General features: G+C 46.9%; 1 protein-coding gene across 1 annotated transcript in view; it reads right to left on the bottom strand.

Annotated features, from left to right (window-relative positions):
* Positions 1-25,355, bottom strand: part of cds2 (CDP-diacylglycerol synthase (phosphatidate cytidylyltransferase) 2) — a 47,503-nt gene that overhangs the window by 9,209 nt on the left and 12,939 nt on the right. Inside the window, exons 2-12 of the mRNA XM_085970957.1 lie at positions 21,726-21,847; positions 19,987-20,083; positions 16,328-16,425; positions 14,211-14,350; positions 11,877-11,935; positions 10,622-10,704; positions 7,716-7,803; positions 6,088-6,156; positions 3,560-3,712; positions 3,187-3,306; positions 905-1,008 (exon numbers count right to left, since the gene is read on the bottom strand). Coding sequence (XP_085827083.1) covers positions 905-1,008; positions 3,187-3,306; positions 3,560-3,712; positions 6,088-6,156; positions 7,716-7,803; positions 10,622-10,704; positions 11,877-11,935; positions 14,211-14,350; positions 16,328-16,425; positions 19,987-20,083; positions 21,726-21,847 — 1,133 coding nt within the window. The remainder of the gene's footprint in view (positions 1-904; positions 1,009-3,186; positions 3,307-3,559; positions 3,713-6,087; positions 6,157-7,715; positions 7,804-10,621; positions 10,705-11,876; positions 11,936-14,210; positions 14,351-16,327; positions 16,426-19,986; positions 20,084-21,725; positions 21,848-25,355) is intronic.

Raw genomic sequence — 25,355 nt, 5'->3', positions numbered from 1 at the left:
GAAAATTTACCCTCCAGTTTATCCAGGCAAACTGCACAGTGCAGAAACAACAACTTGCATTTATGTAGCACCTTTAACGTATGGAAAAGTCCCAAGGCGCGTCACAGGAACGTTAACAGACAAAATAATTGACACCAAGGCAACGAAAGAGATATTAGGAGCGGTACCTGGGTTTGAAAGGAGGAGAGAGAAGTGCTGAAGCGGAGGGGTTTAGGGAATGGAATTCCTGAGCCGAGGGCCGAGATGGCTGAAGGCACCGACTCAAATGGCGAGGCGAAGAATCGGAGGCCAGAGTTGCAGGAATGCAGAGTTCTCGGAGGGTTATAAGGCTGGAGGAGGTTACCGAGATAGGCAGGGGTGACAAATAAAAGAGTTGTTTCGACTTATTCATAACACCCACAAGCATTCAATTTACAGCACTGAAAGAAAGTGGTCCTTTCTTTCAGCACATCGTGGTCAAACGATGCTTTGGTTCTACACGGCAATCAGGTCAGTTTGAGCATCGGGACGTTTTACTATGTTAAAGGTGTTCTATAAAATGCAAGTTATATAGTGCCTTATCCCAAAACGCCTCACAGCCAGTGAACTCCTTTTGGAAGGTTGAGCCTTCCTACTCTCGTAAGAACATAAGAAATAGGAGCAGGAGTCGGCCATTCGGCCCCTCGAGCCTGCTCCGCCATTCAATGAGATCATGGCTGATCTGATCTTGGCCTCAACTCTACTTCCCTGCCCGCTCCCCATAACTCTCGACTCCCTTACCGTTCAAAAATCTGTCTATCTCCACCTTAAATATACTCAATGACCCAGCCTCCACAGCTCTCTGGGGAAGAGAATTCAAACAGGTGTAGAGTGCTCATAGTCACGAGAAGGAGATGGAGCTTCGGAATCGCTGAGAGGCTTTTACCTTATAAAGCTGGCAATGTAGACGTTGACAAAGGTCGCCATGAGAAACTGACAATCGAAGCGATCCATAATCCCACCGTGTCCAGGTATGGTGTCGGCAAAGTCCTGGGAAGAAAAAAGGCCAATTAGTTGATGGGAATTCCACCTTTTCCTTGCTGTTGGCCATCTGCTGGAACAGTAAGAGCCGGCCCCGAGTGGAATTGTGCAAAGACTGAGCGCTACAGCAAATGTCTCAATCTCCTTTTTAAATAGCGAACTAGCTTTAAAAATACGTTGATCTGTAACAATAAAAATTGCTACAGCAGTCATCACAGTCGCTAACTAAACCAAGGACTTCTAACTAGGGAGACCTTTGCGAGACCCCCTTCCTGCAGCTGTGCCTTCAGCCATCTAAGCTGAGATGGACCAGCTCCCCCAAACGGGTGCGGGATTCTTGGGGAAAGTGGGTCGTTGATAATACAGCGCTATGGAACCATTCACCGGGCGCTTTGTAAATCTCCTGGTTTTCCACATGGCCACTCCACCCCGGATACTGGGGAGGAATTAGCGGAGCAGTTTTTAGCAACAGTCTCGAGGGAAGGTGCTCTCAGTGCCGAGATAAACACACCCAAGGCGCTTTGAAGAACGTAAGAACTAGGAGCAGGAGTCGGCCATTCGGCCCCTCGAGCCTGCTCCGCCATTCAATAAGATCATGGCTGGTCTTCAACCTCCACTCCACTTTTCCGCCCGATCCCCATTTCCCTCGATTCACTTAGTGTTAAAAAAAAAATCTAGCGATCTCAATCTTGAATATACTCAACGACTGAGCATCCACAGTCCTCTGGGGTAAAGAATTCCAATGATTCACTACCCTCTGAGTGAAGTGATTTCTCCTCATCTCAGTCCTAAATATCCTGAGACTATGACTCCTAGTTCTAGACTCGCCAGCCATCTTCTCAGCATCCACCCTGTCGAGCCCTCTAAGAATTTTATATGTTTCAACGAGATCACCTCTCATTCTTCTAAACTCCAGAGAGTTTATAAAATGTTTCGCGATCGCCCGAGAACAGGAAGGGAGTTGCAATAGAACAGTGTCTGGTTCAGCATAGCTGTTACAGACACATCTATGATAAAAGTCTTCTCAAGGTCAGTAACCAGCACAAGTGAGGGTCGAGTATAATGGAGATAATGTAAAAAGTGCTGATCAAAAACTACTGAGCAGAGCTGTGAGAACTCACGCGATAAGCAAGTCATTTTATTTGTCTTTACTGGAAAGATTATAAACACTAAGGAGGTGAAATTCTTCCCACTGCTAATTTTACCAAACGTCAGAAGATTACAAAACAGCAAATCCTATTTTGTACTTGGGCCAACTTTTGCACCGATCGACAGGAGGGATTTCACTCCTCAAGTCGTTTCCGATTTGAACACCTCATTAAAAATAAGCGGCATCATGTCACGGTGACATTCATTTCTCCTCCCCTTCCCCTCATCTTCCCTGTTGATTGGCATCTGTACCAGGCGGGCAAGTGGCTGACTTAATCCCGATCTCTGCTGATGCTGTTAGTAGGGGCACGATGGCAGTCCAGGAACAACCCCCTCATTTTCTCTCTCTTGCCCTGCCTCCCATGCCACGGAGTTGGAATATTTTGAAAAGGAAAAATTTGCAGAGCTGCGGGGAAAAGAGTAGGGGGGGGGGGGAAAAAGAGTGGGGCTAATTGGCTAGCTCTTTCAACAGAGCCGGCACAGGCGCGATGGGCTGAAAGGGATGAGGGTGTTCAGTTTATGTGGCGAGATCGGAGAAGCTGGGATTGTTCTCCTTAGAGCAGAGACGGTTAAGGGGAGAGCTAATAGAGGGGATCAAAATTATGAGGGGTTTTGATAAAGAAAGTAGAGAGAAACTAGTTCCTCTGGCAAGTGGGTTAATAACCAGAGATCATAGATTTTAAATAATTGCCAGAGGAACTAGAGGGGAAACAAGGAGAAATTGCTTCATACAGAAGGTTGTTGAGATCTGGAACACACTACCTGAATGGGCAGAGGAATCAGATTCCATAGGAGCTTTCAAAAGGCAATTGGACATGTACTTGAAGAGGACTAATTTGCAGGGGTGTGGGAATAAATTGGAGAGCTCTTTCAAAGAGCCGGCACAGGCACGATGGGCCGAATGGCCTCCTTCCATGCTGTAGGATTCCATGACTCTCACAGCCTGCTTGTGTGCTGTAGGAGTCGATAGTTGTAGCCCCTGCTCACAAACGTTGAACCATCTCTCCTCTTTGCCCCAACCCGAGGAGGAAAAAATACCTTGATCTTGAACGCTCGCTTGAAGCCGCTGGCAAAGAATCCTCCAAAGGGGCTGATCAGCGACGCAAAGCTGGAAAGGGCGATGCTGTGAATCTGGAAAGGGTACAACCGGACCGTTTGCTGCAGAAATGAGACAAGAAAAAGCACAAATAATTCATGGGTAACAATTATTCCCCTTTGAACACTTAGCTTTATGAAGGACTGATTTTCTGAGCCTTGTCCACCAGCCCCACACATACACCGAGCAATGGGCGGGCACGTTATTTTCTGTCCACTTGCTTTAATGGGTTGACAGAAAAACCTGCGACTTCCCGGCACGCACTAAGCCGGAAAATCAGCCCTTAAAACTCGGCGAACTCGCAAAGCGTCGTACCCAGCTCAAGATGGGCTGCAGGACGGAGGGGATAGTGTAAACCTGCAGCTGGAACAGCTCCGGTGGCTCACAGTCTACGGTGAAGCTGTTTGCGTCGTTGTTGAACTCGAACGGGCAGACAAAGTATTTGTACCCGGACATCACGTAGGACAGCTGCAAAGAAAGAGAAAGCAACGAGTGAAAACCGCAGGCCAGCGCGGAAGTACAGGACAGTGCACAGATGTATTGCAATACCAGCAGCTCAGCTGAAAGTCCCCCAGATGTTGTCCTGCCTGGTGATAGCATCCAGTTAGTTTCAAGCCTGTTTTTCTACTTAACACTGGTCCAGTTGTCCTGGGTCAGGAATGTTAACAATAGATGGAGTGATCGCGAACCTGTGGCTAGTGTCATTGCACAGTGACCAAGCTCTGACATCGTCTCACTGCACACCCAACCCAGACAGACTTTCTTAGAATCATGGAATTATGCAGTACAGAGGCCATTCGGCCCATCGTGCCTATGCCGGCTCTTTCAAGAGCTATCCAATTAGTCCCACACAACCAATTTTTTTCTTTTCACGTATACCTCCAATTCCCTTCTGAAAGTTACTATTGAATCTGTTTCCACCACTCTTTCAGGCAGTGCATTCCAGATCATAACAACTCACTGCATAAAAAAATTCTGATCTCCACTCTGGCTCTTTTGTCAATGACCTTAAATCTGTGTGCTCTGGTTATTGACCCTTCTGCCACGTGAAACTGTTTCTCCTTATTTAATCTATGAAAACTCTTCCTGGTTTTGAGCACCTCTATTAAATCTACATTATCCTTCTCTGCTCTCAGCAGTACAACCCCAGCTTCTCTAGTCGCTCCAAGTTTGCAGACGACACAAAGCTGGGTGGGCGTGTGTGCTGTGAGGAGGATGCCAAGAAACTCCAGTATGATTTGGACACGTTGGGTGATTGGGCAGATGCATGGCAGATGCAGTATAATGTAGTTAAATGCGAGGTTATCCACTTTGGTGTCAAAAACAGGAAGGCAGATTATTATCTGAACAGCAATAGATTGGGAGAAGGGGAAGTGCAACGAGACCTGGGCGTCCTTGTGCACCAGTCGCTGAAGGTAAGCATGCAGGTGCAGCAGGCGGTTAAGAAGGCAAATGGTATGTTGGCCTTTATAGTGAGAGGATACGAGTACAGGAGCAAGGATGTCTTGCTGCAGTTGTACAGGGCCTTGGTGAGACCACACCTTGAGTATTGTGTGCAGTTTTGGTCGCCTTATCTGAGGGAGGATGTTCTTGCCATGGAGGGAGTGCAGCGAAGATTCACCAGGCTGATACCTGGGATGGCAGGAATGATGTATGAGGAGAGATTGGGTCGATTGGGCTTATATTCGCTGGAGTTTAGAAGAATGAGAGGGGATCTCATTGAAACTTATAAAATTCTAACAGGACTAGACAGACTAGATGCAGGAAGGATGTTCCTGATGGCCGGGAGTCCAGAACCAGGGGTCACAGTCTAAGGATAAGGGGTAAGCCATTTAGGACAGAGATGAGGAGGAATTTCTTCACCCAGTGAGTGGTGAACCTGTGGAATTCTCTACCACAGAAGGCAGTGGAGGCCAAATCATTAAATATATTCAAGAAGGAGTTAAATATATTTCTTAAGGCAAAAGGGATCAAGGGATATGGGGAGAAAGCAGGGACAGGGTACTGAATTTGGATGATCAGCCATGATCTCATTAAATGGCGGAGCAGGCTCGAGGGGCCAAATGGCCTGCTCCTGCTCCTATCTTCTATGTAACTGAGGTCCTGCATTCCCTGGTACAGGAAACTTTGTGCTATCTGGCACCAACGGGACCGAGCTGTTGCCGTCCCATCAAAGCTGCCGGACAAACCAGCGCTAATGTTGAAACATACGGAGATTTTGAGCTCTGTATCTGGCAACAAACCCTGTTGCTTAGCAACAGCTTCTAAACAGTCGGCCGTACCTTGCAAGCGTCTCTGTAGCTTAGCAACAGCTTCAGCGAGACCTTGCAGAGGCCTGACTGGTGAAAAAAAAGCAATGAAAAGAAAAAAAACCTAACGAAACGGCTCCTGATTTTTGCCGGTGGCTCGAGCATTCCGGACAGTTAACCTCCGGATAAACCAAGGTTTCCTGTACCATTCTAGTAAATCTCCTCTGCGCCCTCTCTGAGTCCTTTTTTTTTTTGCCATAAAATTAAAAGAAACGGTCTTCAGCAATCCCCTTCCAAGTGCAATCCATTACCTCGGTGAGTAAGCGACTTGTGCCTAATCCTCTCGAACTGAAAGAGTGAAATTCAGGTTGGGGCTTGGGACAGGAGCATCATTTTCTTTTACAACTTGCAAAACCAGTTTTACTGGCTCCAGCATTTTGTGTTGTTGCTGCTGTTTTTCTCAGGCGCCCTGTACAACGTGGCAGCGTCCTGAGTAAAAAGGGACAGTCGAGAGGTACGACTGTATCAACAAATGGTAGTGCCTCCGTGCTTTTCATTCTGACCCTGTACAAGTGATCATTTACTGTCTCTCACCAAAACGCCAAATAAGACAGTCGAAAAGAATCCTCCGATAAATCCTTCCCAGGTCTTCTTGGGCGACAGCTGTAAAAACACAGACACAACTGAGAATCAGATCATTCTTGCTATAAAAAGAAAAGTGGCTGTTATATAACTTATTCTTTGATAAAATTGCCATAGCTTACTAAAAACTGCTTTGCAAATGTAAGTGGATAGAAGTATCTACAACAAAGGGGAAGGTGATCCCACTGTGCCACACATCCATGCGCAAGCAAGCTGCGTCACAGAATGGTGGGATGCAAGACTGTCCCTTCCCTCGCCGACCCCCCCCCATGACTCATCCTGTTAGGTCCCGATCTGGGTCAGTTGGAACCTGAATTCATTTGTAGAAAGTGCACAGAAGTGGAGGCCATTCACTCCATCTACATCATCCCTTCCAAGGAAATCTGTGATTCCCTCTACAACACCATCCAATGCTTCTTACGTGACTCGAGTATTTGCCCTCAGCACCCTATCTGAAAACCATTCTAGGAATTCATTGTTTTGTGTGCGTGATGAAATGCTTCCCGGCATCAGTCCTGAACTTGGCTGTTACCAATTTGTACCTCGGTCCTGCACTCATGGTTTAACTTGTAATAGTGTGCCGGATTAATCAGTTTCAGTCCACTTAATATCGCATATGCCTCTAGGTTACCTCATCTCAAGGCAGAAGAGTTTAAGTTCTTCTAACTTCTTCTCATTACAAAGTATTTACAGCACAGAGACAGGCCATTCTGCCCAACGGCTCCATGCCGGTGTTTATGCTCCACACGAGCCTCCTCCCGCCCCTCTTCATCTCACCCCATCAACAGAGCCTTCTATTCCTTTCTCCCTCATCTGCTTATCTAGCTTCCCCTTAATACATGCAGGCAATTTGCCTCAACTACTCCTTGTGGTAGCAAGTTCCATAACAGTTCTCTCACACAAGGGATCAGCCTTGTGGTCTTTCTCTGCCTCAGTAACTAGAATCGAACATGGTGTAGCCTAACCAAAGCACAAGACAGTCTGGGACTTCAATGCTACTAATCTGGCAATATGCCCTCTCCTCTAGCTAGCCTTTTGTTCTTTCAATCTGTAAAGCCTCGCACCTATTGTATTTCACCTGTCCGCTTGTAAATATTGCTTTAAGTGCTTCTGTTACTCCTTCGCTGCTTCATCAGACTCTACCAGTTTAGCGTCTGCAAATTTGATTAACTAACGTTGCATCAGTGGGTCACGAAAATTCACATTGGGGCGTGAATTTCACACTGGATTTTTCGGGTAATTGTGAGTTGCACATAAACTTGTTGGAAAGGAAAGCTTCACAGTGCCACGTACTGTGCGGGGCCAGCATCAAGCACTCCCGGGTCAAATAGAGAACAAGTCTAGCATGAAGATCCCTCTACTCTACCCCACAATGTACTTCAGCCTCCAGCAGAAGAGCACTCCTTCTGGACCTGGATGCCATTTTCCATTTCCCACACCAACCGTGCTGCAGCCTCCTCGGAGTGAGGTCGCCAATGCAATGCAAACCAGTGCTGAATTGGCGACTTCTATTATTGGTAGAGTTTTTTTTTAACGTTTCTCTCCGACGTGGGATATCGACTCTTCATCTCCCCACTGACCTTGATGAGTGGAGTTCGGCCAAAGAAGAATCCAAACATGTAGGCCATGATGTCATTGCAGATCACACAGGAAATGGGCACGATGAACCTAGAAGCAAGAAAGAAAGACTTGCATTTCTATAGCGTCTTTCACGACCACCAGACGTCTCAAAGCGCTTTACAACCAATGAAGTGCTTTTGAAGTGGAGTCGCTGTTGTAATGTGGGAAGGAGAGCAAGAAAGAATGGCCAAAGATAAAACAATATCAGGAGACACAAAGGCACAGACCTATCGGGGGCTCCTGGTCTTTATTCCACATGGAAACCAAAGCCATTCCTTTTCAGGCACTAGAACCAGCAGCTGACAATTCTACTCTGAATGAGACAGCACTCTGTCAAGCTGTGTCCCGTGCTGTTAAATGCAGCAGTCTGTTAATGCAACTCGTGACATTTTTATGTTGTCTTTCAGGTGCCAGGGCTGCATTGTTCAAGTGGAGACCCACAACCGAGGAGCTCTGCTGTCCCCAGTTTACCCTGCAGTGGGCCGGCTCAGAGGTAGGCCTGCTGGGAACCAACAGGGACAAAAGCCTGCATTTGTGCTGTCTTTGACAACAGCTCTTAGGAGCCACAGTAATTCAGGTTCAATGGGAAGCATGGCGTTCACGTGCTTTATACAGGAAACTTTTTTTTTTATCCGGCACCGACGGGACCGACGTAGTGCCGGTTCATCAAAAATTCCGGATAACCGAAAGCTATAGTAAAAGATACGGAGCTGAGAGCTCCGTATAAAGCAACAAACCCTGTTGCTTAGCAACAGGTTCAGAACAATGGCCACAAGTTCCAAGCGTCTCTGTAGCTTAGCAACAGCTGCAGCCACACCCTTGCACAGCAACAGATCGAGGAAGGCAAGTAATAAAACTTACCTGAACCTACTCCTGAATTTTGCCGGTTAACCGAGATTTCCGGTTATTTAGGTGCCGGTAAATCGAAAGTTTCCTGTACTGAAGAATGCCGACAGGGGTGGGAGCAAGATGGGTTTGGGTTTAGATGGGGTTATGCCAACAGTAAGTTGCTAAGGCCAAAGAGAATCCTCAGTGTATGTCAAGCATGGATTCCCTGGAATAACAACAATAAATGCTGGAAAAACTCAGCAGGCCAGGCAACATCCGTGGAGAGAGAAATAGAGTCAACGTTTCGGGTCAAAGACCCTTCATCAGGACTCAGTCCTGACGAAGGGTCTTTGACCTGAAACGTTGACTCTATTTCTCTCTCCACGGATGTTGCCTGGCCTGCTGAGTTTTTCCAGCATTTTCTGTTGTTATTTCGGATTTCCAGCATCCGCAGTATTTTGCTATGGATTCCCTGGATGTGCTGTTGGGAAGGTTACATGGGAAATACAGCACAGAAACAGGCCATTCGGCCCAACCAGCCTATGCCGGCGTTTATGCTCCACTCGAGCCTCCTCCCACCTTTCCTCATCTAACTCAATCAGCATAACCCTCTATTCCTTTCTCCCTCGTGCTTATCTAGCCTCCCCTTAAATGCATCTATACTATTCGCTTCAACTACTCCCTGTGGTAGCGAGTTCCACATTCTCACCACTCTCTGGGCGAAGAAGTTTCTTTAAAGAAGGTGCTGAGAGATGGTTTGGTGCTCCCATATAATAGGACAAACAAAGTCTTCAATATCTGTCGAGCATGGAGTCCCACGTGTGCGGTTGGGAAAGTGCCGAGAGATGGTTTGGTGCCCCTACATAACAGGACAATTTAACAACAAAATGGGCTATTGGTACCTGGTGGTAACATCATTACTGCTTCTGCTTTAAACAGGAATCTCAGCGACAGCCAATTCCCTAAAGAGGTAAAAGGAGAATTTTCCTCACACCTAAAACTAGTATCACCGAAAATCAGGATGGCTGATCGTTCATCTCACTGATCTTTGCTGTGTGCCAAATGGCTGCCACACTTGCCGTGTAACAGTCACTGGCTTCAGAAACAATTCATTGTGTGAAGGGCTCGGAGATCTCAACAATGCCATAAAGCTCTATGTAAATGCGTGTTTCTCATAACATTGATGGTGATATCCATGGGCTGAAAAATCCCACGCAAAGGAATCCTGTGATGGGGAAAGGTTGGACTTGAGAGAAGTGCGAGAAGGTTAGTATGCAGGTACAGCAGGTGATCAGGAAGGCCAATGGAATCTTGGCTTTTATTGCAAGGGGGATGGAGTATAAAAGCAGGGAAGTCTTGCTTCAGTTATACAGGGCACTGGTGAGGCCACACCTGGAATACTGCGTAGTTTTGGTTTCCATATTTAAGAAAAGATATACTTGCTCTCGAGGCAGTTCAGAGAAGGTTCACTCGGTTGATTCTGGAGATGAGGGGGTTGACGTATGAGGAAAGGTTAAGTAGGTTGGGCCTCTACTCATTGGAATTCAGAAGAATGAGAGGCGATCTTATCGAAACATAAAAGATTGTGAGGGGGCTTGATCGGGTGGATGCGGTGAGGATGTTTCCACTGATGGGTGAGACTAGAACTAGGGGGCATAATCTTAGCATAAGGGGCTGCCCTTTCAAAACTGAGATGAGGAGAAACTTCTTCACTCAGAGGGTAGTAAATCTATGGAATTTGCTACCTCAGAGAGCTGTGGAAGCTGCGACATTAAATAAATTTAAAACGTAGACAGTTTCCTGATAAGGGAATTAGGGGTTACGGGGAGCGGGCAGGGAAGTGGACGCGAGTCTAGGTTCGGATCAGCCATGATCCTATTGAATGGCGGAGCAGGCCCGAGGGACGTATGGCCTACTCCTGCTCCTACTTCTTATGTTCTTATGTGAGCAACTGTGCCAACTGTTTAAACTGCACGTGTAAACGTAACTAATTTTAAGAGTAATGGAGAATGGAACAAAGTACTGGGCTGTCACGTACCAAATCATTCCATCAAAGAGGTTGTGGATGATGAGATGAGACTGAGTGACTACAATCAGCAACGTCACATGGGTCCAGCCGAACTGTGAAGGAACAATAGACATCGGATAAACCTCAGGTGAGGGTTGTAAAATCAGACCAGGTTACAAACATTTTAAACCAATTGAAATTTAAACCACTGAGAATTTATTTCTTTATTAATTCATGAGATGTGGGAGTCGCTGGCAAGGCCAACATTTATTACCCATCCCTAATTGCCCTTGAGAAGGTGGTGGTGAGCCGCTGCCTTGAACCGCTGCAGCCCGTGTGGTGAAGGTACTCCCACAGTGCTGTTAGGGAGGGAGTTCCAGGATTTTGACCCAGCGACGATGAAGGAATGACCGATATATTTCCAAGTCAGGATGGGGTGTGACTTGGAGGTGGTGGTGTTCCCATGCGCCTGCTGCCCTTGTCCTTCTAGGTGGAAGAGGCCGCGGGTTTGGGAGGTGCTGCCGAAGAAGCCTTGGCGAGTTGCTGCAGTGCATCTTGTAGATGGTACACACTGCAGCCACGGTGCGCCGGTGGTGGAGGGAGTGAATGTTTAAGGTGACAACTGGTCTTGAATTGGGGTTCCAAGGGTACAGCACAGCATTTTGCTGTTACAGGTATTGGGACTAAACCCTGGCAGGGCTGATCATCCTTCTGAAGTGGATAGAGCGAGTATCATACCTCAGGAAGCAGGATGGACTGGGCCGCTGTGTCTTGTCTTCCGACACTGTTGGCTAGTTGGCATGGATATCAGGATCGGCGCCGTGCCCAAATAAACACCCAACGTGTAATAGAGACTGGCCTTGGCGGGTGATCACTCTCCCCCTCTCACTCCGCCCCATTCCATTACCTCAGCAGAGCAAAATCCAACAGGACGAGACAGGTCCTGTTAGCCCTTGCCCCACCCCACCGCAGAACTCCAGTGGCTCCCCATTATGCTCCAGTTTAAGGCCAAACCCATCCCAGATTGGGATGATGTAATAAACACGGAGGTCTAGTTATCTTTCACTAGTTCCTGTTTACAAAATGTCCTGGGCAAGCTGGGCCCACGCCCGAGTATTTATACTCCTTGGACGGCGCCACCAGCTGGCCGTCCAGTGTTATTTCATGAGTCTTTCTTCATGGATCATAAGATTCATAACAATGGGCATCGCTGAGCCAGGAACCAGTGCCAGTTGAAAAGCAAATGCACATTATGTTTTATTCTGACCGCCAGCGGGTTACGTACCATGTAGAACTGCAGTCGGTAATGCTTCTTCACCAGGCTCAGGACAAACATGCAGAACCCTAGGGACAAAACAAAGGGCAAAGTCATCGTCTCATCTCTTTAACTGTACTTGCAGAAACTAACGTGGTCCCATTCCAATGAACGGGGAAGGCTGGTTCTTACGGTGGTTGTCCCTTTGATGCACACTTCCCCAATAGTTCAACTGATACTTACATCACCCATTGTGGAGCTGCTCCACGCAACCCAGGAAGGTCCAGAGTTTGATCCTTGCTCTGTAATGAATTAACCGACCTCCGCTCAGTCAGCATTTGGGTGCGACAATTACGTTCAGTAATGCTGCACTGGAGAGAGGGTGAATGAACCATAGAATCTACAGCACAGAAACAGGCTAATGCTGGCGTTTATACTCTGCATGAGCCTCCTCCCACCCCTCTTCATCTCACCCCATCAACATATCCCTCGATTTCTTTCTTCCTCATGTGTTTATCTAGCTTCCCCTTAAATGCATCTATGCTACTTGCCTCAACTTCTCCTTGTGGAAGCGAGTTTCACATTCTAACCACTCTCTGGGTAAAATGGTTTTTCCTCGATTCCCTATTGGGTTTATTGGTGGACTGTTTAACAAAATCAGCCAGGGTTCCCATTCTCGACTGTTACCCACAACCCACGCTGAGAGTGGGAGGGAGGAGCCAGGATCAGGCTTGGATGCAATTCCCTCTCTGGCCAAAGAGCCAGCTAACATTCCCTAGCGCACACTTGAAAATTGGCCACTTGGCTGGGGTAACAGGAAGCAGCTGGGGCCTGTGGAACACTATCCCAACCAGCAACAGCATCAGGAGAGGGCAGGAGCAAAGAGAAACTTTGAAGACAGGGTCCTCTTCACATCTGGGGCTGGCCAGATCGGCTGCAATGGTCTTGTTCAGCTCTGCGTTATCCTGCATCCCTAAACTGTGACAGTCCACAACAACCACTTCGCTTTAAATTCAAATTCATTTTTGGCCACTTTTCCTGGAAGTGAAACCTCATTCTGTTCCGGTAAAAAGTCTGTGCTGCGTTCTTCCCTCCCCTTCTCCGTTAACCTGTCCTATTATGTACACAGAGATAGGGTAGAGCTGAGTGAAACGGCAGTAATCTGATTCAAGAGTTGAGACGACCTCAAACCACAGCATACAAGCCGAGCAGTTTCTGCGCGTTATCTGTAACCCAAGATAAGATTCGCTTCGGATTATCTTCAGCATTTTCTGCAACGGCACCATTTCACCCAACGTTTGGATATGTTACAGTACAAAAAAAAAGCATTTAATATAATCCTACTGAGAGACAGCTCCAGTTAGAACTCTGTCACCGATTCAACAGCCTAAGTATTTGAGAGCAAAGACAAACTGTGCATGTTGGAAATGTTGGATATGGAGGGTGTTATAAATCTCATCATCATCAAGAAACTACTCATGAAATAACACTGGACAGCCAGGTGGTGGCGCCGTCCAAGGAGTATAGATACTTGGGCGTGGGCCCAGCTTGCCAGGGACATTTTGTAAGACAAGGAACTAGTGAAGTACAACTAGACCTCCATGTTCTGAAACAAGTTGATTAAAGCCTTGCTCTATGCTCAAACCAAGTGTGCAGTGAGTTTTATTACGTCAGAGGGCGGGTCAGTCAGCATTGGAAAGAGAGTTTAATGTTACAAGTGGAGACCCTACATCAAAACCAGCTCCGTCAGGTTGGAGAAGTCTCTCTAAAAGACTATAAAGGGGCTGTCCTGTCCGTGTGCTTCTCCCAGTTCTGACTTAAGGATTGCCACTGGAATTGTCTTCTTCCTTTCAGATGCAAGTGGATCTCCTGTGACATTAATCACGGGCAGCCTGGGGCTCTGCCGTACAAGTATGATGCTTAGTGCCAATCTGACCTGGCCCTTGAAAGCCGTTGCTTAAGTACTTCCTGTGAAAAAGATGTCTAAAACGGCAACTACAGGTTCACTGCAGACCGCAACCGTTTGTTGCTTGTGAATTTCAAGCTCCCGGTCAATGGCTGGCTTTCTCTCTCTTGAAGACTAATCACACAGCGCCTTGTGTACAGTGTGCACTTCCTGTAAGCTACTTCCCGTCATACTTCAGCCTATTCGCCGACTCGATGCGCTTAATACATATTTGGCTGTTCAATTAAAAGTTTAAAAATATGTATTTTCCACCAAATCCTGTGCGCGCATAGACAAAAAATGCCAAGTGTTGCTATTGTTTGGCGAGTTGTTGTCCGCTTGCTGAGAGATTAAATGGTCCGCCCAGTGTTACTTTAACTGATTTCGCCAAGCTGATTGGGACAAGCAAGCAGCAGTACCTGTCAGGTAAAGAGCAAAGGAAATGAAGCGATGGTATTTGCTCAGGATCCGCAGAGGCTCCTCTCTCTGAACCAGTGCGAAAAACGTGTCCGTTACCGTCTCCCCGTAGAAGAAGTAATTAGCGCACAGCAAGAAATACCTTAGAGAGAAAAATATGTTGAAAAATTTATCTTAAAACTCTTCTAGTAGAAAAAATTAAACCCTTTGCATTCATGATCAACGAAGAAATAACATGCGCGGAACCATGGAGTCAAGTCACCCGAGCCCTCCCTACATAACCCCTGCCTCAGCTCATCTGCTGAAACCCTCATCCATGCCTTTGTTACCTCTCGATCTGCCTATTGCAAAGCTCTCCTGACCAGCCTCCCATTTTCCAACCTCCATAAACTTGAGTTCGTCCAAAACTCTGCTGCCTGTATCCTAACTCGCACCAAGTCCCGTTCACCCATCACTTAGGTACTCGCTGCCCTACTGGCTTCCGGTCCGCCAAAGCTTCGATTTTAAAATTCTCATCCTTGTTTTCAAATATCTCCATGGCCTCGCCCCCTCCCTATCTCTGCAACCTCCACCAGCCCTCCGAGATCTCTGCGTTCCTCCAACTATGGTTCTTGTGCATCCCCGATTATAATCACTCCGCCTTTGGCGGCCGTGCCTTCGGCTGTCTAGGCTCTAAGCTCTGGAATTCCCTCCCTAAACCTCTCCGCCTCTCTTTCCTCCTTTAAGACGCTCCGTAAAACCTACAGCTTTGAACTGTCCTAATATATCTCATGTGGCTCGGTGTCTAACTTTGTTTGATAATCACTCCTGTGAAGCGCCTTGGGACGTTTTACTATGTTAAAGGCGCTATATAAATACAAGTTGTTGTTGCCTGCTCAAAAATGGTATCGGGAGCCAACACAGTGAGGATTAACGGATGTGGCTAATTAACCAATAATAAGACAAGGACACCAAGTCTCGAAATAAAATGCCCTCAGTGGGTATTTTTATGTACCTGTAAACAGCAATGCCAGGTATTAACAACTTCACGTTGGAACTGAATGTGTTTCAGCAGCTGTTGTGGCTCTGACTGGGGTAGCTTATCATAAACACAGTCCCAGGTCCGTCTAGGGGGCCAGAGAGCATGAGCAGACCAAGGCTTTCTACTCCAGTTTAAACACTGTTGGCAGCTGAATGTTTACAGTAGCTTCAACTTATTACTCAGTTAACTTTTCAGTTACAGCTTTTCAATGGGAAGAATTGAATCCGTTTTTGGTGAGGGGGCATTGGCTGCCTTTTGTGTTTGTTGTGGAATGGGACTGCAGTCCCTGCTAACCACGTGACTGATAATACCACGGGGGTGGGGGGCTAGCAGCAGGCAATCAGAAAGCAAGTTAGAACTTTACATTCAAATATTCAGACAGGCACAAATTAATTTATCATAAAGATTGATAATTGTTTTGCCAGTTATCTGAAGTGAATATAAATGCTGTCTTTGACATTTACATTACAAGGACCAACATGAACATCACAAGATAACATCGTGGAGAGCATTGCAGCTCAGGTGGGGGTGAAATATCTTTTTATTATGCAGAGATAGGCTTGGCGCAGCCCTGCAATCCTCAGTGTAGCACGTTCCCTCGTTCACCCGTGCAATGACAGGGTGGGGGCTACCAAATAACAGACAAGGGAGAACTCAGCCAGAATTCCTGAGCTGTATCATTATCCAGTGACTACTGTTAGAGGGTGTGGATATTGGGAGAGGACAGGATTGAGCACAGTTGTGATGCACCCCCTCCCAACCAATTAACTTGCTACTGCTTACTCTCTTGCTACACATTAGGCTGCGGGGGGGGGGGGAGGGGGGGGAATGAATTTTGGGTGAGGCACTGTAGGCCAGCCTGTGCCAGTGAAATTGTACCTCGACAGGAGTCGGCCTCCTCAGGAGAACTGGAGACAAAATTGGGAGGGGTAAGATAGAGTGGCACTCTGGATAAAAATAAAATAAAAGCCTGTGGCTGTTTCCACGAATGAATGTGTGCATCTAAATTTTAATTTCTCGTGACGCCGAGGGCTTAATCTTACAGCGAGGTTTTTCAACTGTGCCTGTGTTTGTGCCAAATGTCTGTCATGTGCTCACCAGCTAAGAGTCCGGAACCACGGCAGATGGTAGGAGTGATAAACGTTGTATCCAATGAGAATAATCTCATGAAAGCATTTGATCTGTACACCGAAAACCTAGAGAATCAAAAAAAGAGAAACAGCAAACTGACGATCTCTGCTTTTTGCTCCCAGGTACGCGCCAGCCCGAGTACAGCAGGCGTTTGTCACACTTGACGATGCGTTCAGTGAGAAAATTCAACGCACTTCTCTAAAAACTCTGTCAATATAGCGTATGTGATGGGTATCTGGGGATCTGTTTCACGGAGGGAAATACTTTGGTTCCAAGTATATTACAAAGGCTTGACATAACATCCCAGACCACAAACCTCCAGCGTCCTTGAAGCACGCTGCATTAGTGTTCTCGAGACACACACGTGGAGTCGTGGGGCAATGTTAAATCCAAGTCGTGGAGCGCACAGGATCCCTGACTGAATTCTGGTTGGAAACCAAGTGCTGCTGTAATATATTGTGGGGCATCAGCTTGGAAATGACACACTGTGAAATGATAGTGCTGAAGCTTAATGCATTCAGATCGAACCCGTCTGTCTGCTACTTTCACGGAGACATTAACCTATTTAAAATACATGGGTTAACACCTGCCTTAGAATTGTGCACAAAGCTTTGCTTTGCACACCATTAACTCTTTCACAGAATCACAGAAACCCCACAGTGCAGATAGAGGCCATTTCGGCCCATCGAGCCTGCACCGACACATATCCCACCCGATCCCCGTAACCCCTACACCAACACATATCCCACCCTATCCCCGTAACCCCATGTATTTAATCCCCCTAACACTAAGGGTCAATTTATCATAGCCAATCAACCTAACCCGCACATCTTTGGACTGTGGGAGGAAACCGGAGCACCCGGAGAAAACCCACGCAAACACGGGGAGAATGTGCAATGATAACAATCACACAATGCCGTTCCCAGCCAGCTGAATTTTATTCCTTGCATGTTACAATCAACAAACACTCCTGGAGATATTTAAAGCTCAAAGCACATTCATAAGAACATAAGAATTAGGAGCAGGAGTCGGCCATTTGGCCCCTCGAGCCTGCTCCGCCATTCAATAAGATCATGGCTGATCTGATCTTGGCCTCAACTCCACTTTCCTGCCCGCTCCCCATAACCCTCGACTCCCCTGTAGCTCAAATGTCTATCGATCTCCGCCTTGAATATATTCAATAACTCCGCCTCCACAGCTCTCTGGGGTAGAGAATTCCAAAGATTCACCACCCTCTGAGTGAAGAAATTCCTCCTCATCTCTGTCTTAAATGGGCGACTTCTTATTCTGAAACTATGCCCTCTCGTTCTAGATTCCCCCACGAGGGGAAACATCCTCCCTGTCAAGCCCCCACAGAATCTTACATGTTTCAATAAGATCCCCTCTCGTTCTTCTAAACTCCAATGAGTATAGGCCCAACCTGCTCAACATTTCTTCATAAGACAACCCCTTCAACTCAGGAATCAACCTAGTGAACCTTCTCTAAACTGCCTCCAATGCAAGTATATCCCTCCTTAAATATGGAGACCAAAACTGTACGCAGTACTCCAGGTGTGGTCTCACCAGTGCCCTGTACAGTTGTAGCAAGACTTCCCTACTTTTATACTCCATACCCCTTGCAATAAAGGCCAACATTCCATTTGCCTTCCTAATTACTTGCTGTACTTGCATGCTAACTTTTTGTGTTTCATATACGAGGACCCCCAGATCCCTCTGTACCGCAGCATTTTGTAGTCTCTCTCCACTTAAATAATAATTTGCTTTTTTATTCTTCCCACCAAAGTGTCTGGTTTACATCTACTGGTTCACCTTTATCCACCCTGCTCGTTACATCCTCAAAAAACTAGTAAATTTGTCAAACACGATTTCCCTTTCATAAAACCGCTGCTTGATTGTATTATGAGTTTCTAAATGTCTTGCTATTACTTCCTTAATAATGGATTCCAGCATTTCCCCAATGACAGATATTCGGCTAACTGGCCTATAGTTTCGTACACTTCAACCTCCCAAGAACAAAGCTCAACTACTATTTGAGCATCGCTTCAAGGCTTAGTGTGTCCTGGCCTCCCTCACTTTGTCTTCTTTTAGGACACAGCTACTCTATTATACAATATTTGCGTTTATTTGCTGATCCTGTTCTGAACTTTCTGGCACTGTTTCGGTGATCTCATTATGACTTCCACGTTTACTGTCTGTTCTTATGTCAACAGACAGGTTGTTTTAAAAAAAAATCAGATAAGAGTTGCACCAGGACACAAAGGGATTGTTTTACTGATGAAATTACACATTTGCAGAACGCCAGCATTATGTAACAGAATTGTTTTTAACTGGGTAACAGTCTTTGTAAAAGTATTTTGCAATAGTAGATGTTTACAGGATCATACTATTTCTGTGCATATTTTCACTCCTTCCGAATTTACTGCCCCAGTCTTATCCCAAGATATCAGTTTCAACTTTGGGAATGAGTTCACAAACTTACAAGCAAGTAGTCTAGCACAAAACTATACGTACAAGATGGGCCTGAGTTTAATCACTGGTCTGTGCAGAGTTAGCTGTCTTCAGCTGGGGCATTGATGGGCGTTCTACAAATCACACTCGGTGCATCTGGGTTGGGGAGGGCCAAAATCAGTCAGGATTCCTGCTCTTGCGCGCTATTCACCGAGACATGATTGAAAGTGTGTGTGCGTATGTACATCAGGTTAAGAACAGCATTGGGCTCCAATGTGATGCTTCCCACAGTCCAAGGCTGACTGTCTGAGGAATGGTCACGGTGTCAGCCCGTGGCTCAGTGGGCAGCACCCTCGCCTGAGTCAGAAGGTTATGGGTTTCAAGTACCACTCCAGAGACTTGAGCACAATAATCCAGGCTGACACTCCAGTGCAGTGCTGAGGGAGCACCGCACTGCCGGAGGTGCCGTCTTTCGGACGAGACGTTAAACTGAGGCCCCGTCTACCCTCTTCAGGTGGACGTAAAAGATTCCAAACCACTGTTGGAAGAAGAGCAGGGGAGTTCTTCCCGGTGTCCCGGCCAATATTTATCCCTCAGCCAACAACTAAAAACAGATGATTTGGCCATTTATCTCATTTCTGTTGGTGGGACCTTGCTGTGCGCAAATTGGCTGCCACCTACGTTCCTGCTAAGCTGCGCGGCCGCGCACTGGGACCGGCTGTTCCAACGTGAAATTTGGCGCATGCGCGAAACTTTGGATGGGCCGTGCAGCCCATTAAAGGGACCACGCACCCAAATTTAAAATTAGGGGGGAACATTACAACAGTGACTACACTTCAAAAAGTACTTAAGTGTCTTTTTTAAAGTGCTTTGGGACGTAGCGTGAACGCCGCTACGTAAATGCAAGTTCTTGCTTTCTTTGGGGTGAGGTACTGACTAGCAAACAGCATGCAAGGCACCAAACCCCAGTATAAGTAAGCGCCCGAGAGGAAGGAAGGGAGACAACAGGAATAAAAAGCACTTCCTGCACACGAAGGTGCACAAGAGCTTGACCGTGGCTCGCTGCTAAACAACTTCATGGAAATCAGTTTTAATTGGGAAGCCGAGAGAACAGGGGCACAGAATAAATGTACATAGAGCAGGGGGAAGCAAAGGACAAGCGCAGCACTGTAACCTACTATCATCATCAGAACCATGGGTCCCAGGTAGATGATTAAGAAAAAGAAAGCGATCATGGCCAGCGTCAGGATTCCTCGTACCCACCAGTTCTTCCATCTGTCAAAGGAAAGAGAAACAGCTTTTACAATTCCACCAGCAAGGATTAAATCCAAATCACAAATGTGGTTAGTCAATCCATTTCTATACCTTGATGATCGCCACGATTCCCCGATAAGAGTCAGCTTGGCTCTGTGATAACACTCTCCCCTCGTGAGTCACAAGCACGTGGGTTTAAACACCATCCCCCCCACCCAGAGACTTGAGCCCATAATCTAGGCCGACACTCCAGTGCAGTGCTGAGGGAGTGCTGCACTGCCGGAGGTGTCGCCTTCTGGATGAGGCTTTAAACCGAGTTAGCTCTCTCAGGTGGACGTAAAAGATCCCGCGGCATTATTCGAAGCAGAGCAGGGGAGTTCTCCCCTGTCCTGAGATGTCAGCCAGACACCGGACTGGGAGGGGACAAAGTGTTCACATCAAGTTCCTGTCAGTGCCCTGTTCGTTTTTGTTAAAGTAATGCACGCAGGAATGTGATAGAATTTGTTATTAACAAGGAATTTCATCCCTAAAAGTCTGTTCTTTTTAAACAAAAGGTCTGTTTCTCCTATCTGTCCTCCTCCCACCTCACATATTGTGGAGCAGTTTGTTGCTGAAGTTGCGTAATATTTACAGCACAGATACAGGCCATTCAGCCCATCAGGTCTATGCCGGTAAAGTCACTGACGAATTTTTAGTATCAGTATACGACAGAACTCAACCTGTGATCACACCTTCCATTCCCCCTTCTACAGCACCACGGGTGACAAGCCCAAAGGATGCAGACACCCAGGGGTTGGACCCCCAGGGAGGTCCCACAAGTTCAAGTGTTGCTGGAATACAGGCTGTACTTTAAAAAGGAGAGATTTGTGGAGCTATGGGGGGTAAAAAAAGAGCAGGGGAGTGGGTCTAATTGGTAGTTCTTTCAAAGGGTAGACACAGGCACGATTGGGGTGCACGGGTCACAGTCTAAGGATAAGGGGTAAGCCGTTTAGGACTGAGAGGAGGAGGAATTTCTTCACCCAGAGCGTGGTGAACCTGTGGCATTCTCTACCACAGAAGGCAGTTGAGGCCAATTCAATAAATATATTCAAGGAGTTGGATATATTTCTTAAGGCTAAAGGGATCAAGGGATATGGGGCGAAAGCAGGGACAGGGTACTGAATTTGGGTGATCAGCCATGATCTCATTGAATGGCGGAGCAGGCTCGAGGGGCCGAATGGCCTACTCCTGCTCCTATCTTCTGTTTCTCTATGGCCGAATGGCCTCCTTCTGTGCTGTATTTGATTTGTGAAAACTGTTGTGTTTTTCTTGGGAATATTTGTTGGCTCCTCACACCTCGATTCAAGACGAGGGTGACATGGGGAGGAAATTTTAACCTAATTCGCTGAGCAGGAAACCCACGAGACCAAGTGCGAGTCCGGTTTCACACCCCGCCCAATATTATTCTCAGTTGACTTCACTGGGTGTGTAAAACAAGCTTTGCATCAGTTTCCCGACAGGCGAGATGGGTTAATATTCCCCCCATACTGTCTCCAGGTTGTTCAGCCCAAATCCCAAGTCGACCCCGTTCTAGTCAAAAGGGACCAACAGCAATGTGCTGCCATGCATTGCACCCACGGTGGAGGCAGGCCGTAAACAGTTTCCAATGCTGAGAATACTACACCTTGAAGACAGGCCCGACAGAGCCTTGTTCAGCACCTCTGGAGTGTTATCAACTGAAGCAGGAATGTCCAAATTGCCCGAGTCTACTTTCACCTCGCTTCCAGAGGCCGTCGAATCTGATTCCTACAATATATATGTAAAAAAAAAACACAAAACCAGGTCAATTCGTTGAAAATCTGAATTTATAGGAAAATGCTGAAAACGCACAGCAGGTCAGGGCAGCATCTGAAAGAGAAACTGCTGGAGACACTCCGCAGGTCAGGCAGCATCGGTGGAGAGAGAAACAAAGTTAACGTTTCAGGTCGAAGACCTTCCATCAGAACTGGAAAAAAGCAGGAAAGGGAACAGATTTCCCAGCCCCTGCACTTGCTTAAAAATCTGTTCCATTTCCTGCATTTTCCAGTTCTGATGAAAGGTCATCGACCTGAAACGTTAACTCTGTTTCTCTCTTCACAGATGCTGCCTGACCTGCTGAGTGTCTCCAGCATTTTTTGTTTTTATTTCAGATTTCCAGCATCTGTAGTATTTTCTTTTAGCATCTGAAAGCAGTTAGTGTTTCTGATGAAGGGGCCCACTCGACATGGGACTCCCGCCTTAGATTTTCAGATGCTGATCACACTGCTGTGCATTTCCACCATCTTCTGGGGGATTTTCTTTCTTGTCGTGTGCCAGTTCACAACTGGCTGAAGTGGTCAGAAAACCCAAAAGTTGTTCACCAAGGTTCATCAAAGCATGGAATAAACCGTGCTCCCCTTTACTGAGACATTGATCAAGGAGTGCCAGCCATGGCTCAGTGGGTAGCACCCTCGCCTCTGAGTCAGAAGGTTGAGGGTTCAAGTCCCACTCGAGACTTGAGCACGTAATCTAGGCTGACACTTCAACGCAGTGCTGAGGGAGTGCAGCACTGTCGGAGGTGCTGTCTTTCGGACGAGGCGTTAAACCGTCTGCTCCCTCAGGTGGACGTAAAAGATCCCACGGCACTATATCGAAGAAGAGCAAGGGAGTTCTCCCCGGTGTCCTGGCCTATCCCTCAATCAACATCACTAAAAACAGATTATCTGGTCATTATCACATTGCTGTTTGTGGGAGCTTGCTGTGCACAAATTGGCTGCTGCGTTTCCTACATTACAACAGTGACTACACTTCAGAAAGAATTTCATTGGCTGTAAAGCGCTTTGGGGCGTTGGGTGGTCGTGAAAGGCGCTATAGAAATGCAAGTCTTTCTTAATTTTTCAAGGGACCAGGGACAGCGGGAGTGCGACTCGTCCGATGTACTACGGAGTACATTTTAACATGGGCTTCTGCACATTTCCTGCGCTGGGTTTTTACAGCATGTGAATAGGAGAATATCCGGTGAGGCAGGCCCTCCTACTTTATTCCCTCCCTTTCTCCAGTTGTATCTCCATGTACCGTACACCTTCCACAATCAAAGAGTGCGGCAAGCCCACTCTTGGGAACGACCAATGCTGCTTTGAAACCAGCCGCCAGTGGGCCAAGGAAAGGTTCGAAAGCTTCCGGCGAGAGGGGGAATTCAGAGACATGACGGAAACTGGCCACAAAACCCCACGAAGATCGAATCCAAAATCTGTTTGTTGCCAACCCTGATCTAATCCAAGGTTAAATATTTACTGCACAGGAATTGGCTGAAAGTAGATCCTGGGCACCAAGGGACTGGTCCAAGGGGAGACTGATGCTGTGCACTGACCCGGCACTGACATCCAAAACAGGCAACAGATTGGCTCTGGGCAGCAATTGGGCATGGCGTCAATTCATGCTCTTTAATGGCTCGAAGGCTTTGACGTCATCCTTTCCACTACTTCGTGCTGGCTGCATACAGTCTTAAAGACACAAGATGGCTGAACTTCAGTGTGTGATGCCACAGAAACTCAAGATTTAAAATGGGCACCGCACGTTAGTTGTGTCTCAGTGCTGTTCTAGTTTATAGGCAAGAAGTTAATTCCCAAATCCACACTGACTAGCAGCTCACTTCTGTGGGCTGATGACACTAAAGTGTTTAACGACAGGCGCTGTGGTACAATAAATGCATTTTATTTTTTTTAAATCTGAACTTGTTAGCTCAGCTAACAGTGCCTTGCGAGCGTGAAGGGAAAGAGGTGTTTGTGGTCTGACAGTGTGTGGGAGAATGTAAGTCAGAAGGTAGTTTCAGCTGAGATGGAAAGTAAAGAAACGGGCAAGCTTCTGAGCAGCTTCACTCTGTTTCCCACCGCCACTCAGCTTCTGTTTGTCTCTTCCCATTTCCAGTCGGAAGGTTGCTTTTCCTGCCTGCCTTATCTTGCGACTCTGCGGCTCTGCCCTCATCCAAAGTTCACAGGGCAACACTCCCAACAGGGGGGGGGGGTCACTGGATAGTGATCAGAAGTGGGCCAGTGAGTCCAGAGACCAGCAACTCAGCCCAGAGCAGGGACTGAACCCCTGACATTCCTGGTCTCTCAGGTACAATGCCTTGCTGAGTGTGCTCGTGTGTCAGTCCCCATCTTACTGTAAACAATACAAGTGTTTCTGAAGTTTGTTACAAGGCAGTAAAACCTCTGTTGTCATCTTAATGTCTTTGACCTCTCAGTGCTTCGCAACTATGCCAAGTACCGGTTAGCTGATGCAGCACAGATCCTAAACATTTCACTAAGTTCCATATGAAAGACTCCAAAATAAATTTAAAGTTACAGGAATTCAGGAAGAGCACGAGACTGGATAAGAAGTTGTTTTTATAAAAAGGAAACACGTGGGAGATGCAATGTCAGACTGGAGTGGAGCGGTCAGTGCTTCAGCTGCCTGGGCCCTAAGCTCTGGAATTCCCTCCCTAAACCCTCTCCGCCTCTCTCACTCCTCCTTTAAGTCGCTCCATAAAACCTACCGCTTTGACCAAGCTTTTGGTCAACTGTCCTACTATCTCCTTATGTGGCTCGGTGTCAAATTTTGTTTGATAGTCGCTCCTGTGAAGCGCCTTGGGATGTTCTACCACGTTAAAGACACTACATAAACGCAAGTGGTTGTTGTGATTTCTACTCTGCATTCATGAACTCGATACCAACTCTGTGTACTTGCTGCCTCTGATGGAACTTGGCTCGCCCAGGCAAGAAAACTGAACTCACTCCTCCTCAGCCCAGCAACATATCACAACAGCACCCGCTTAAAAAAAATGGGGTTTTTTTTGGACACAAGTGGGCCGGGTGACATCCTGCCTCACCGTGTATTGCTGACAGTGCGACAGCTGAATCACTGATCACAAGTGGGGCACGAGTGTATTGTTTTTGTTTTAAAGTTGTGGAACGATATTAGGCTCAAAATTACTCGGTGATAATCAATGTTCCCCGTAAGCTGCTCTCTGTTCTGTGCAGCCGGTTTCTTTTAATGCTGCGGGCCCGTTAAACTTCTGTGCATGCGCGGTATTTACACTGTAAAAGCTGGCGAGCGCCCTGCGTGGGACCTTTCCCATTACTGCACGGCGAGAGGGAACACTGGTGATAATAACACTGAATGTGTTCAGAGAGACATCCCTCTACTATTTTAAAACACACAAACTCATGCCTCTAGTTAAAATAGCAGGCAGATGAATGTCACACAAACACATCATGCATTAATCTGCTAACAGGAATTGAGCCCATCATTTCTC

This window comes from Somniosus microcephalus, chromosome 30, assembly GCF_052327205.1.
Source record: "Somniosus microcephalus isolate GS21.2 chromosome 30, FLI_Smic_1.0, whole genome shotgun sequence".
Classification (NCBI taxonomy): domain Eukaryota; kingdom Metazoa; phylum Chordata; class Chondrichthyes; order Squaliformes; family Somniosidae; genus Somniosus; species Somniosus microcephalus.
Note: the sequence above shows the minus strand (reverse complement) of the source record. Positions and strands in the feature narration are given on the sequence as shown.